The 15,093-nt window shown below is 41.8% G+C and overlaps 1 protein-coding gene across 3 annotated transcripts in view; it reads right to left on the reverse strand.

Annotated features, from left to right (window-relative positions):
• Nucleotides 1-11,051, reverse strand: part of qki2 (QKI, KH domain containing, RNA binding 2) — a 36,390-nt gene extending 25,339 nt beyond the window's left edge. For 2 of the 3 annotated variants that reach the window (XR_011978187.1, XM_072666640.1), the window contains exon 1: nucleotides 10,317-11,050. Coding sequence is in view for 2 of the 3 variants with exons in the window: in XM_072666640.1 (XP_072522741.1) it covers nucleotides 10,317-10,458 (142 nt within the window). In the remaining variant the exon portion in view is untranslated. Of the gene's footprint in view, nucleotides 1-10,316 lie in introns of all 3 variants that reach the window. The other variant, XM_072666639.1, reaches the window with a different exon arrangement.
• Nucleotides 11,052-15,093: the final 4,042 nt, after the last annotated feature.

The following is a 15,093-nucleotide window of genomic DNA, read 5'->3' on the forward strand; positions in this document are numbered from 1 at the left end:
CATGTTGACTGATTTGCATCTCAGCATCACGAAATATTGCTCTTGCTAAATGTGACTGTGTTACTTTTGATAAGAGCTACTTCTAAATTCAAACAGCTCCCTGAGGGCAAGTGAGCCAAACCAGTCATGCAAATGTAAACTATCATAAGTATGCACAAAGAATCAATCAGACACCAACCCTCAGAATGCTCTCTGCTCAAATACATGCAATTCATCAGAGACCAGCTCAAAAGACAAAGACAATGATCATTACTTAACAAAGGCTCTTTGTAGACTATGGGACAAAAGAGGCCCCATATTAGAATGGACTTACGACGTCGTACAATAAGGTTTGAAATGAATACATCAAAGACCAGGCCAGACTAGCCGATTAATGTAATCTTAATGTAACCCTGAGTCGAGTCAGTCCTCGCCTGAGGGGCTCCCATCCGACTCTGCTAGCTATACTGAGTTTGAAGCCTGAGCAAACTTACACCAACAGGAGCCGCAATGAGATATTACATGAGCCTTAATCTGATCCTCTTTCTTATACCCTTCTGCCTCCACAGGGACAATCAGAAGAGGCTGCACAGTGTAGGTTTTCACAAGCATCTCATTTTAGCCAGCATAGCTGTGCAAGTGTTCATACACATAAATCAACACATGCACAAATAGGCAATTAGCATTTATACCCAGTATCAGTATCTTCACATGCTAGCAGGAAATTCTGGATTGAATGCAAACCGACTGTTAAACAAATATAGCCAAATGCTTGTAGCAATGGTAGCAATGGATAACATACGTAAAGTTGGTCACAGGATAACAGTAGCTGCATGTTACCAATGAAATTGGTTGCCAGCTAAGTGTTATACAGCTCAGTGATGCTTGGAAAAAGCCTGTGCAATGTTTAGTATACGTCATGTTGTACCTCTACACACAAATCTTACTCCAACTGTACTCCATATCTTATTTAGATTTTTAGACACAGTGGTGTGTATGTATGTAGCAGTGGTGTGTATGTATGTAGCTATTGTGTATTGTGCACCTTTCGTTTCTGTTTTCATTCTCTTTTGTAGTTGGCAGAAGCTTAGAGGTACATTTATAGGGACAAGAGTGTTGGGACACCTGCTCCCTCATTGTTTCTTTTGAAATCAAGCGTACTTAAAAAGTTTATCCTGCTTTTGTTGGAGTAACAGTCTTTACTGTCCAGGGAAAGCTTCTACTAGTTTTTGAAGCATTGCTGTGGGGATCTGATTGCATTCAGTAAGTGTTAGTGAGGTCAGGATGTTGGAAATCACCATCCCACTTCATCCCCAACTTCCTGACTCATCCAAAAGGTATTGAAAGGAGCACCATCATTCCAGAGAACACAGTTCCACTGCTCCGCAGCTCAGTGCCGGGGGCTTTGTACCCCTCTAGCCCACACCTGGCATTTGGCGTGCTTATCTTAGTCCTATCCTATAGGCAATACTTATCTACAGGGACTGTGTCAGCAATGGGTGAAACCTAAAGTAGCTAAATGTAGTATTCATTAGAAGGGGTGTCCACAAACATGTGGACATATAGTGTATCTTTGGACTAATCTATAGTCACACTAGCTAGGAATATTTTTTGAGTGGACAACTGAGCCCTTTTGTAATTGTGATAAATGTAAAAGTAAACAGATTCAGTTAGAGTTAGTTATAAAATAATGGTATATCAAATAGCACAAGATTCATGAGCAACTAAATACCCTATACACTTATGCTAAAACACCGGCTTAATATAACCTGAGGTTATTTTTACGGCTTGTTTTACAGAATGTAAAAGGCATCAGAATCTTTACTGACGCAAGAACACACAGCCCGTAAAAAAGACTGGCAAGGTGCGGACTAAAATCACCCCACCTCCCCATGTAAAACTAATCCCGTCCGAATAGGGCTTGAGAATAAAAAAAACAAAAACACCAGGATTTTACAACACTTGAACACTTTAGCAGGGCAGAAGCATTACATAAGTTTTTCCATTTTGTGGTATTGTGCAGAAGAGTTCTACAGTGGATCACTATGTACATTTTTAAAAGGTGATCAAGCTCCAGTCCAAGGTTTATATTTAGTGTTGCCCAACTAAAAATGCCAACAGCCTCAATGTTCCAAACTAGCTTTTAGCAGCCCGCTTGACTAATGTACGGAAGTTCACATGAACGTTCCAGCACAACTCACCACACAGAAATTACTGTCTGTGTCACCTCCATGAGGTGTAAAAGCCTTTGTCCTTAACAGAGCGAAGGTGAAATAATTGTCACGTCCACTTGAGCTGTCATTACAGCAGCCCTCTGTGGCACTAAAAACAAACATTACAGACTGCTGGTCAGCACGGCAAAGCCATTACGTGTACAGTCCTCCCTACTGCAGACCATCATTAGAGAGAGAGAGAGAGAGAGAGAGAGAGAGAGAGAGAGAGCGAGAGAGAGAGAAAGAGCAGACTTCTCAATTACAGTTTGTGTTTGTTTACTGCCATCTGAGTCCACCAGCCCAATGCTCCACTATGATACAGTGGCTCTGGTATGCTATCATGTAATGTCTACATCATTAAGCCATAAGACATAAATATCACCTCCACAATCCAGAGTGGCGTCCGGTGCTTTAAAATACAGACTTACTTGTGAGCTCCTCAATTATGTTAATCTTATAATAAGGCATTGTAATTGTATGGATAATTATAAGTTGCCATGTTTTGTACCTTTACATTGAAGATGTGCAGGTACTAATGAGTAAACACATAGTTATTAAATGATTTACTGTTCCTTTTATCATACTGTTCCATTTGCCAACATGTGTTTGTTAATATAGAAAAAAACCCTTTAGCAAACACCTGGCAAAACAAGCCATTCGGAAAAGGCCAACAAACATGAGACTTGCACAGAATACGAACCCGGAACAGCCGGGCAGTACATGTGCGCAAGGGGTGCTAGAGGAATTCACAATTCACTACAGATTGTACAATGTATGTCAGTCTGTCAAAGAAACAAGATTGGTGTATCTAATAAAGTGTGTAAGTGTTTATGAACTCATAATGAACCCATAACCCAGTGGTGTCCTCTGAGTGTTTGCTTAGAGCTGAAGTAAAGTCGATGTGTTATGTATGTACTGACTATGGAGACACACAATGTGATTCTCCTTGACCATGAAACTGTCTAAATGAGTTCAGATTGTTTAGATAAAGTAAAAAAAAATATTACTTTGCTGAAATCCAAAACAAACCAAGAGTTCTTCTAGAAAAAGAAAAGCTTTTCTGCTCTTTGGATGAAATGCGTGAAAATTCCATTATCAGTATCCAAAGGACTGGAAGTCGGAGATCTGAGCTGGCAGCGAAGTGAGCATGATTTAATGCGAGATGTCGGACAGTTTCCGTAGTTGCGTAGAGAAGATTTTCCACTGCCAGAGAGGACTGACAACCATCATGACTATGAGGCATTCCGGGCAAAGACAAAAAGGTCACTAAACTCCAAACCACCCTGTACTAGGTGGTGTTGCATTATAGAGAGTGAGGGGGAAATAATGCTCGCCTATACTGTAGATAGATATATGAAGAAAAGGAATGACTGATGACCCAGTGAGTGAAGTATGTCTTCTGCAACCACAAGGCTAATAATAAGTATGCCCTGAGTTATACAGCTGTCGTTAAATTCTTGTCATATTGACATGGATGCTCTGTGCTCAGTGTGCACAGTGCTGCCGGACAGGGCTCAGAGAATACTTTGGAACAGTAAGGAGCCATCTCTAGCTCCACTACACATTCCTTGCATAAACCATCTGTGCTGAAATTGGAAAATAACGTGACTCAGAGGTAGAGACTTTGTTTTGCGAGACTTCAGCTGTTAGGTTACAGGGAACAAATAGAAAGACCATCCAAGCATGAGTGTAATGGGTGTGGTGACTCATTACAATGCCCAGTATGACCACCACCTTTTCAGAAAACATACACAAAAAGAGTGTGATCACAAAAAGGGAGCTAATATATGCTAAAGAAAGGTAAAATGGAGGATGGAAAGGTTGCTGGAGGGATGAAAGAGCAGGCCTCAAACAGGGAAACCATCTGGGTACTCTTCTACTGCCAAGAAAGCGCTCCCTCTTAACACTCACACTTTTGGAGCCCACCCAGATCTCCACGCCCAAGACAAGACCAGAAAGCATAATGCTGTTCTTCATTTGTTTCAGTTCCACAAATGACCAAGATATCAGTTACCTTTATAACATGGCAAAATAGCCCTGCCTTTGGTCTAAAGGGAACGACGCCTTTTTTAAACTTTCTCAAACAAAACTTCTCCAGGTTGTCTTCCAAGGTTTCTCCCCTGCTTGTGTGTTTCCACCACATTTCCAAGCTGTGTTTTCTGCCATCAAGAGGATGTGCCTGCTGATAGCCAAGCTGTACTCTCAGAATGAGACTGAAGCACTGTGCTTGCGACCAGTGTGATATCACCATATGTGATGTGATTGGAAGAGGCAGCAGAGGTACAGCCATGATGATGTATGGGATTGTGGGTGGATGACAGGGATTCCCTTTAGGCCGAGCAGCTATAAGGCAAGACAGGCTCGAACAGTGAGCCTCTGTCAGGCCTTTAGCAAGGTGGCATTTAATGGGGGGAGATAAATGTTGAGTATTTACAGAGACAAGCACTCCCATCTGTGGACGAGACAGAAAGACTACTGAAATTATGTGATCAAAGAGACAAGACGGGCACACTGGCTTATCAGCACCGCAATCTTATCACACAGATCAGTCATGAAGGGATAAGGCTGACGCAGTTTAACAACACAACAGAAAGCTACAGGCAGGAGGATGACATCATAGTCATGGCATCATGGCTCCTGGCTCACAGATTTTGAACGGACATCTGCCACTGACTGGCGACACTGTTTATTTCCAGGAGGACATTACAGAGGACAACTGAAAACAATCTTATTTACCTGATATTACAAGAACACTGCAGTAAGCGGTAAGCAAGGTCTGTCTGACTCAAGTGGACTCCTCACAATGCTTCCGTTCAAGTCTCCACCGAGTCACTATGCCACCCAAAGACACCCTTGCTCATGGTCAAGGTACCATGGACATTTTTGCTGTTATATTTCTTATATGAATAGAGAAAAGAGAATTTCATAGCTGAGTAAATTGAATGTATTCTGTATATGTTAAGGGAGAACATCCTAAATAGGTTAAAAAACTGGATCAGGGAGTAAATAGGCATAACAATGCACTAATCACTAAATGTGCTAGTTAAACTACATTAATTTAATTCATTCATGTAAAATGTTACAGTATATGCTATATACTGTATAGTTTATTTTTAATCAAATCGTGGCAAGTTAAGATTTGACTATATGTATATATATTATGCATGAAGATCAAATGGATATATGGAATACATATCTGTTCTTCTTTCTCCTATAAAGTTACCATTTCAGAGATTTTACCATTATAGATTATACATTGCCTCATGTTCGCTCTGACAGCTCCTTATCCCTGTTTGAGGGAGACTATTGGGTTGGTGTGCCTTCATCATTCACTACGTTCTCCTGTCTCTCCAGGCCCCTCTCTCAGGCTGTGTCACAGGACCTGGCTAAGAAGGTAATGGCTTAATGCAATTCAAATCAAAGAGCATGCATGTCACATGTGCTCACAGACTAAAAGGTCAAAATGTCTCTCGGAGTGAATGAGGTGCACACACACACACACACACACACACACAGAACAAGCTCACTGAAATATGCACTCACACAGGCCCCATTTCATTACTGTTTTAATATGCCCCCGTTGACTTGCCCTCGCCTTTTTTTCCCTTTGGGAGAATCTCTGTTGCAATTTTAACAGCTGTTTCATTATTTCATCAGCTCAAGTGAAGCTTGTTCAATGACCCCCTTGGACGGCTGTGGAATTGAGTCAACAAAACTTAGTCAACAGAATTTAGTATAAGAGCTTGCTCAGAAGGCTTTGTGATCTGTTGGGGATAAAAAGGTGATGGCAAAGTTGTTTATAAGGATGAAAAAAAATGCCATCAACAACTCTGTATACATGAAAGCTGATGTAAGGTTATGTTATTCTGTTTATGCAAGTTTGTGTTTGCTCGGAAAATAGTAGTAGTTTCTCTGTCCTTCAAGCGGCCGGTCTTTTGACACGCACCTCTGAGTCATGAGGGGAAGTGGACGGAGGCATTCTGACAGCAATGAAACGGGGTCACGGTTCACTGGAATCAACTCTTTCCACCCCTGTACAGTCGTACCCCCTCCCTCTCTCACTGACACCCTGAGCACTTCTTATAGTAAACGGAGTGCTGATTGATGAATTATGGGATCTGTCACCAACTCTGTGTGTGTGTATCCTCACAGTGGTCACATGATGTGTGCAGAAGTCAGAAGTGGTTTTGATCACTCATGTCGGACTCGGTACAGACTGGGTACAGAGTTACTGAAGGAATATGAACTCCAGCTGGAGCACTGGTTAACCAAAAGGACATCTCAGGACAATCAAAGGTCAAAACATCAGAGACCTGCTCACATTTCACTTTGTTTATCAGAGGCCATTCAGAAATAGATTACAAGTGTCCCTGAAATAGATCAGAAGTGGTCCCTGGTCCAGTGACTGAAGAAGGACCTACTTCTACACTACGTTAACCTCTGCTTCAATGTTTTCTTGGTTTCTAAGTAAAGCACTTAAGACTAGTCTTTAAAAATAATATGGGTGCATGCGTAAACACACCCAGACACTGATCTAAATTTAGAGCACTCTCATCAGAGCCTAAGAAAGTTCCTGGGCACTGTCAACTATAGAAAAGAAAGGTGAGAAAGACATGAACACGTATATGATTACTGTTTATTCAACCATTTGAAATGTATGCCATTTTTTTCTGTGTGAGCTACTTTGGACTTTTTTCTAGGCAAGGCAGCCTCAGCGATAGCAATGATTAGAGTGTCCTTAGCCACAGTGTGAGTGAATTCACATCCTATGTGAAACTTGCACGGGCAATAAGAAGTCAAAATAGCAACACCACCACCATTACATCACCTGTTGCAAGGGAATAAATAGCATAACAAAATAGAAGTGACATCCTTTGTGCCTCTATATATAATGAGGACAAGCAAACAGCAACTAGTGTCATTTCTTCCCATTTTAACAAAACTGCAACTTTGCAAACAAACATTACGCAAAACCACACTGTAAAGTGGGAGGATGGGGGGCATCAGTGTTAAACTGGAAGTTACAGAGTGTAACAAATATGCTGAAGAACTTCTTAATGAGTCTAAATGATTCAATTAGTGAGACATTAAACAAATAGAAAGTGGATTACACCTTGTATGTACTCTAAAATGCCATTTTCTAATGAAACAAAACACACATAGCATCCAAAAATAATCACCATGCAACCTTCGATAACCTCTGTCTACAATAGTGCTTCTATTTAGCACTGAGCTCCAAAATCATTTAGTCTGTCCCGATGTCAAACACCTCTGTTGAACCCAATGCTAGAAGCAAGGCCACCCATTGTGCATGGTCTACATGCAGCCTGAGGCCCACCAGGCTATCAGAATCAGACAGATAAGCCAGGGTTTCCATGCACAGGTTCGACATGGCTCTGGATTCCGTCCCAGATATTTGGTTCCCCACTGGCTTAATTACCCAGATAATTCAATTAACTGCAAAAAAGGCAGAATGTGTGTTCCTGTGAGAGAACACAAAGACATGCAGTCTACTGACACAGGACATTCTGTCTACCTCAATCTGCCTGATAACCAGCAGTACAAATGTTAAACGTCTATGAAAGCATTGCTCCCACTCATTTTCTTTATTGAATAGAATGACGTGGATCTGCCCACTGATAAGAACTGTTACATTTCTACAGCATATAAAACGTCCAACCTATATTTCATCAAAATACACTGCATGTCCAAATGTTTGTGGACACCCCTTCTAAAGAAAGCATTGTTGCACCCATTGCTGTGCAAATGCCCACACACAGCTTGTCAGGTTCCTGTTGAAAAGTATGCACTCTCTGGAGAAGATGATGTGTAGATGAATGTATGGGCACCATTTCTAATGCCAGGCGTGTGCTACAGGGGTATACAGCCTCCCAGAATTGAGCTGTGGAGCAGTGGAGCTGTGTTCTCTGGAATGATGGTGCTCCATTCAGTACTTTTGAGATGAGTTAGGGAGGAGGTGATCATCTAACATCCTGACCTCACTAATGCTCTTGTTGCTGAATGCATTTAAATCCTTACAGCAATGCTCCAAAATAAGTCAATGGACAGTGTAGACAGTTACTCCAACAAAAGAAGGATAAACTCTTTTTTATATAAATACCTTGATTTCACTAGAAACAATGAAAAAGCGAATGTCCCAACACTTTTGTCCATTTTGTATAACTTCTAATTTACATCTTATGAGCTACAAATGCACATAAAATGTAAAGATGGACGCAAAATTACACTAAAGCTCAAAACCAAACTAAAATTCTACATCACATTACAATGTTGACTCAAATAAGAGGCCTAGATTGTCTTGTGCTTGAGTGAAGATCGGGTTAAAGAATGCTTCCCCTGCTCTATTTGCAGACCAAACTTTAAATTCACCTCCTAAAGAGCTTAGTCTCATTTCATCCTCCAGTTCCCTCTGCTCAGTGTTGCAAGCAGCCTAAACTAGACTCAAATTGGGGAAGTGAAAACACAAGCTTAGTAAAGTTATTTGTGACACACACAGCTTTTATCTGACCACTTCAGTATGGCACAATCTGTAAGCTGGTAAAAATAGTCAAAGAGTCGCTGTGCATTTTAAGCAGCCTGCCTGAATAGACTCCAACCCTTATGACCGATACTGACGACATAAATCTGCCAAAGCACCGTTCTCTGCAGGCCAGCGCATACAGAGGTGCTGTTTATGACACATTAACTTCAGCAATGGACTGAGAAGAAACTAAGCTGTAGCCAGAAGCTGTGTATGCTTAACACACAAGAGAAAAGGAAATGGCCAGTTCTACTTTTAAACTTTAAGTCCCCTCAGCATTCTCCGACTGAAAGTGTGAAATCTGCATTCAGGCGGAGTACTCCTACATCCATAATGTCAAAAGCTGAGAATTCAGTGTACTGTGTACACACTGTCAAAGTTTTACTATGCATTATTCCTTCTCCTAATGTATGCCGTCCATTTATGGAAATTCATTTGCACAGTTTGAATTGTTTTTGTGATTTGTCAGAAAAAAGTCTGTATATTTACATATTTATATAAGCCTGTTTAGTCTATAGCAGTTTCGTTAGTTAACAGAAGTTTAATAATAAACTTATAACAAGTGGTTTAGCCAGGACTGCTGTCTGAATGATGCACAAGACTTTGGCAGGCAATCCGAACAGGAGTCATTTACATACATCACTCATAAAGGCCCGGTACCAAAAACAGCCTGTTTAATTCTGACAAAAAAATGAAAAATATTTTTTGCTTGTTTAGGTACGCAGCCCACATACAAAACAATGTATATAAACAATGTGTAGCATGTGCCCTTTAAAGCATTTGTAAGTGTGTGGTAATCCTATCCATGTGTGAGGGGTCCATTCTAGCACCTATTTCTGTGTTCCATTAACACAGTTAAAAGTTGGCCCAGTGCTCATCTCATTAAGTCAGCATTGATAATTTCTTGGGTCTCTATGTCATCCGTGTGAAACCTTTTACACAGACTATCAACTTTTCCCGTTAACATCTTACTCTAAAAGCTCCCAGTTTGACGCTGTTGGGCTTTAGGGTTGATGTGAGGGGCCCACGGGCTCTATGCCCTTCATCTGAACTGACTAGAGCCCCCTGGCGACGGGTAGGGCGCAGGCGCAGAAGTTTCTGGTTGGAAGCTCCCAAACAGCAACACCGCCCTCACACATTCTCTACATACTGCCATCGCATGGAGCCCCTCATCGCAGCCAGCATGGGCCACCCTGATTTACACCCCAAGAAGATTAGTAAAAGCACCACTGGAGTCGGCTCATATTGTTCGAAGCACAGATTCTCCAGTGCAGGCTTCACTGGGCCACAAAAAACAACCCTTCTGTGTCTTGAATCCGGCCAAAGTTTACAGGGCAGTTTGGGGTGTTGCCTCTTCTGATCCGGGAAAATGAGATCTAACACACCCTCATCCAGCACGATGTGCGTGAGATGTGGACCCCTCCTAAATCTGTTTTCAGGGCTATGAGAAGGATAAGGAGCTCAACAATGCTTCGACACAATGCTGGAGATGAAAAAGTAAGGAGAAAAGTCCACTAACAGCAGGAGATCGCCAAAGTTTTACAAAGCGAGCCTTAACGCTACTGTCGTTAGAATAGACCTACCTTCGTCCAGCAGCCGCTCGAGGTGGTTGAAGATCCCGCAGAAGTTGGGCAGGCTGCTCATCAGCTTCTTGTCGTTCATGAGCTGCATCAGATAGTCTGGAGTGGGCTTGGGCTTCTCCTTCGTTTCCATTTCCCCCACCATATTTAAAATGCTGCCTAAAAACCTCGGGAAACAGTTGTGAGAGGGGGAGAACGGCAGCACTGTGTCCTGAAGGTGTGGAATCCGTTTAGCCACTTCCCTCAGTGCTCTATCTCTATCTCTCTCTCTCTCTCTCTCTCTCTCTCTCTCTCTCTCTCTCTCTTTCTCTCTCTCTCTCTCTCTCTCTCTCTCTTTCTCCACAGCCGCGCAGTCAAACTCCTGCTCCCAGCTTGCGAACACTATCCTCACACTGATTTACCAACAACCATCTGCTGTTTAGTCTACAGGCGAATACTCACTGTTACACAATACAACAGGAGAGACTGAATAAACCTCGTAGTTCGAGGCTGAAGGTCAGAAAAACTCCGCGAACTGTCTGAACTCCGGCATGCCCGCTGAGAGGGGTTAGTCCCGCTCCATTCGACCAGTGCGCTCGAGCTCTGTTCAGACTCAGTGTGAGAAGCGCGGACAGAGAGACTGGGGCTGAAGTTCTCTCTCTCTCTCTCTCTCTCTCTCTCTCTCTCTCTCTCTCTCTCTCTCTCTCTCTCTCTCTGAAGGCTCGCGCTCCTCCACACTGCTGCTGCTGCTGCTCTGACAGAGTCACATGACCACAGCACAGAGTGAATCTCAGCACAGGCATAAGAGAATGGGAGGAGAAAACTTGGTCTCTCTCTCTCTCTCTCTCTCTCTCTCTCTCTCTCTCATCGTTCTGTGACATTTTGTGTATAATATAACACACACACATATATATATATATCTATATATATATATATATATATATATAGATAGATATATATTATAAGGCCACACACTAATGTAGTAAAATACAGTAAAGCATGTCTTAAACATATTTCAGTAAGTATTTCTTTAACTCATTACTCTTTTTTTTTTTTTGGGTGGGGAGTATTATGCAGTAGTTCACAGTGCGTAAAATCACCCAGCCCTGGAGTGAAGGAGAAGGGAAAGGAATACTGAAGGAAAGGGTTTTATTACATTTTCTGCTCGTCTTGTTTTTGGAGCTTGGCTCTAAGTGAGAGGCTCCCATTCAGGAAAATGTTCCACCCTGCTGTGTTTGGATCAGATTTGCCCCATGCAGATTTCATCCAAAACTAAAGCAAAGTAAATCGACTAAAGAACTGAACCTAGAACAGTAACAACGGGCAGGTTATGTTACCCTGGTGGAGTCGTCTGTATTCATGAAGCAGGATCAGCCTCATTGCCCTGGTGAACCTCCTGCCTTTGTGACAGGGGAACAGTGGGAGACCGAAGGACCTCCAATGCAGTTGGTGCATGCCAGCATTCATGGCTTGAACTAAGGGCCAGAGCGCACTGACCAAATGTTCATCTTTCTAACAAGTCCAATCGTTGGGGTGATGTGCCATAGACGGATGTGATTGTTGGGAGTGATTCAGAATGTTCTCACTGATTTATGGTGTTCTAGAGTGCCCCCCCCCCCCCCCCCCCCATTTATAACTGTTCATTTCTTTTGACTTATTTGGGGAAAATTGCAAAGACAAGTGCCAACAACAGAACCTTAGTGCTTAGGCCTCAAAGTGACCCTATTATCCTAATCTTTATTTAAATAAAAGAGTTTAATGTAGCATATAAACACTGTTATAGTTATATGAAACATCCCTTTTTGAATTTACTGTTTTTGTGACATCATAAAAACTATTGCATATACTATAGTATTACATATACTATATGAAAGGATGAAAGTATTGGGACACCTGCTCATTTATTGTTTCTTCTGAAATCAAGTGTATTAAAAATAGTTTATCCTGCTTTTGTTGGAGTAACTGAATCTACTGTCCAAGGAAGGCTGTCTTATGTTTTTGGAGCATTGCTGTAAGGATTTGATCACATTTAGCAACAAGAGAATTAGTGAGGTCAGGATGTTGAATGATCATCACCCCACCTCATACCCATCTCCCCAACACATCCCAAAAGCATTGGATGGAGCTCCATTATTCCAGAGAACACAGGTCCACTGCTCCACAGTTCAATGCTGGGGGCTTTATACCCCTCCAACCCACACCTTTAAAAAAAGGCATGGTGCCAACAGGTTCATGTTTATCTGCCCCAGAGAGTTCTATTCTATTGGCAATACTTCTCTACAGGGACTAGACAAGCTGTGTTTATGCATTTGCACATATGTGTCAAGTAGCTGAATGCATTCATTAGAAAGGGGTGTCCACAAACATTTGGACATTTATATTATCCAGCTGTTGTTGTTTTTTTTGTTTGTTTGTTTTAGCCTAAAATCAAGCTCCTCCCATTACTTATTACTGTTATCATTGGAACTGTAAAGGGTGTTTCAGTCTAGGTTTTTTTTTGTTTTTGTTTTTTCTTGTCTTTTCTAGTCTTAAAGGCACAGTAACAAAGTAACCTGTTTATTTGCAACAGAAAGAGACTAGAAAATGGTAATCTGAAAAATATGTTGATACATAAACCCACACAAATGTTATATGACTGGGAAAGATGTAGGATTTATGTTGTGTTTTTTTTTTTACCTTGAAAGTCGAATGTTGTAGTCAGAGCTGGAAATTACACCCGGGTTGACCCTATTTCAAATATATATATGCCTGTTTTATGGCATATATAACCAAAATATGCCCCATGTTTTATGTCCGAGGTTAGCATTGTTTGTAATACCTAAACATCATGAGTGTGTTCGCACATCCAAACATCATGAAAACAGATAGAAGTGCTAATAAACTGTGTACCAGTACTGATTTTATTATTATTACTGCTGTGCAGTGCAGCCATCTTGAATTTTAAGCTAGGGTTTATCCAATCCAGAAGCAAACTGGCTTGCAGGGGGTGATCCAGTTGAAAGTTCCTATTGAAACTCTGACATCCCAGTTCAAATGGAATGCAGCAATAGACCCTTAAAGTAGTCTACGTTATGTTATGTCAATTCACAAGCTAAGAAATGCGCTGTCATCATAGTGCAGCCACACGGCTCCAACAGAAACCAAACTGATTTCTCAGTGGTTACAATATTTGTTGTAGGATGCTCTCCTCTCGCTCTCATGCACACACACAAACACACACACACACACACACACACACACACACACACACACATACACACACACACACACACACACACACACACACTCACTCACGAGGGGGGTTCAGTTGGGCGCTAATTTGCTGGGCTGTGGAGATGAAAAAGGGGATGGTGTTAGGCTGGGCATCAGAGGATCGGAATGCGGGCTATTTAACACGAGAGTTAGACAATCCCCCGAGCCCCCACCGCCACCACAGCACCACTGCTAAATAAATAGAGAAGTAATTAACAGAGGACTGAGAAGACAGCCAGTGTTTCATTACTGCTGCATCTTCTGAGAGAAAGACACACACACAAATAGAGAGACATACAGCCATGCACAGGGATTTTAACGAGCGAGACAATGCCAAATGTGCAAAGTGATGGCATTAAAGACGTGTAAATGTGGAAGAAAGAAGATGTTTATTTAGCAGACTTTACTCTGAAAGAGATTATCAGAGACTTGAAAAGGCACAAAAGAAGAGCAATATCTATGAGTCATTGAGCTGTGTTCCCTATTCATGGCTTCATGCTTTGCAATTACTGTAAGCTGACAAGCTGAAGTGACAGCGATTAGCAAATGAATAGATTCACATCCTTCCTTCCCCTCTTCCCTCCTTCCTTCCTTCAGTCCTCCTCTGTAGCTGTGAAGTCAACACCATACTGTCATGTTATATACACAGCAAAATCTTCAGAGCTGATTTCACACTGAACTACAGTGTCATCATTTCAATCAGGCACAAATAAGCACTTTCAGAAATTATGTGACTGTAAAGTGTCTATGTACAAAAACTGGTCAAAAATGGAATGTTATTCACAATGCTTCATGCAAAAAGTGATTGATTTTAATTGATTAAAAAATGTGTAATGCCTACAATACTATACACACCATTCAGACATAACTTTAAAACATACTGCCTTAATTTTGTGCCACCAAAACAGCTCTGACCTGTCATGGACTCCACAAGACCTTTGAAGGCATCTTGTATCCTGTTGTATCTGGCACAAAGACATTAGCAGCAGAACCTTTTAATTCTGTAAGGTGTGACATGGAGTCTTGTTTGTCCAGATTTCCCAGCTTTTGGAAATTTGGAGGCCAAATCAACACCTTAAACTCTTTGTCATTTTCCTTAAACCATTCCTGAGCATTTTTTGCTGTGTGAGGCACATTATCCTGCTGAAAGAGGCCACTGCTAATAGGGGATACTGAAAAGGGAGGTACTTGGTATGCAGCAGTGTGAAGGTAGGTTTTATTGTCAAAGGAACATTCACGTGAATGCCAGGACCCAAGGTTTCCCAGCTGGACATTGCCCATACATAGTATCACACTGTATCCACTGGCATACCTTCTTACCCTAGTGCATCCTGATGCCCTCTCTTCTCCAGGCGACGCACCTGCACCTGCATCCACATGATGTAAAAGAAAATGTAAATCAACAGACCAGCCCACCGTCTTCCAATGTTCCATGGCGCAGATCTGCTCATGTGCCCACTGTAGGTGCGCACTGCGGTAGACAGGGGTAAGCATTGGCACCCTGACCTGCCTGTGGTCAGTAAAACACTAATATTACAATAAATACAAA

This window comes from Salminus brasiliensis, chromosome 22 (assembly GCF_030463535.1).
Source record: "Salminus brasiliensis chromosome 22, fSalBra1.hap2, whole genome shotgun sequence".
NCBI classification, from domain to species: Eukaryota; Metazoa; Chordata; class Actinopteri; order Characiformes; family Bryconidae; genus Salminus; species Salminus brasiliensis.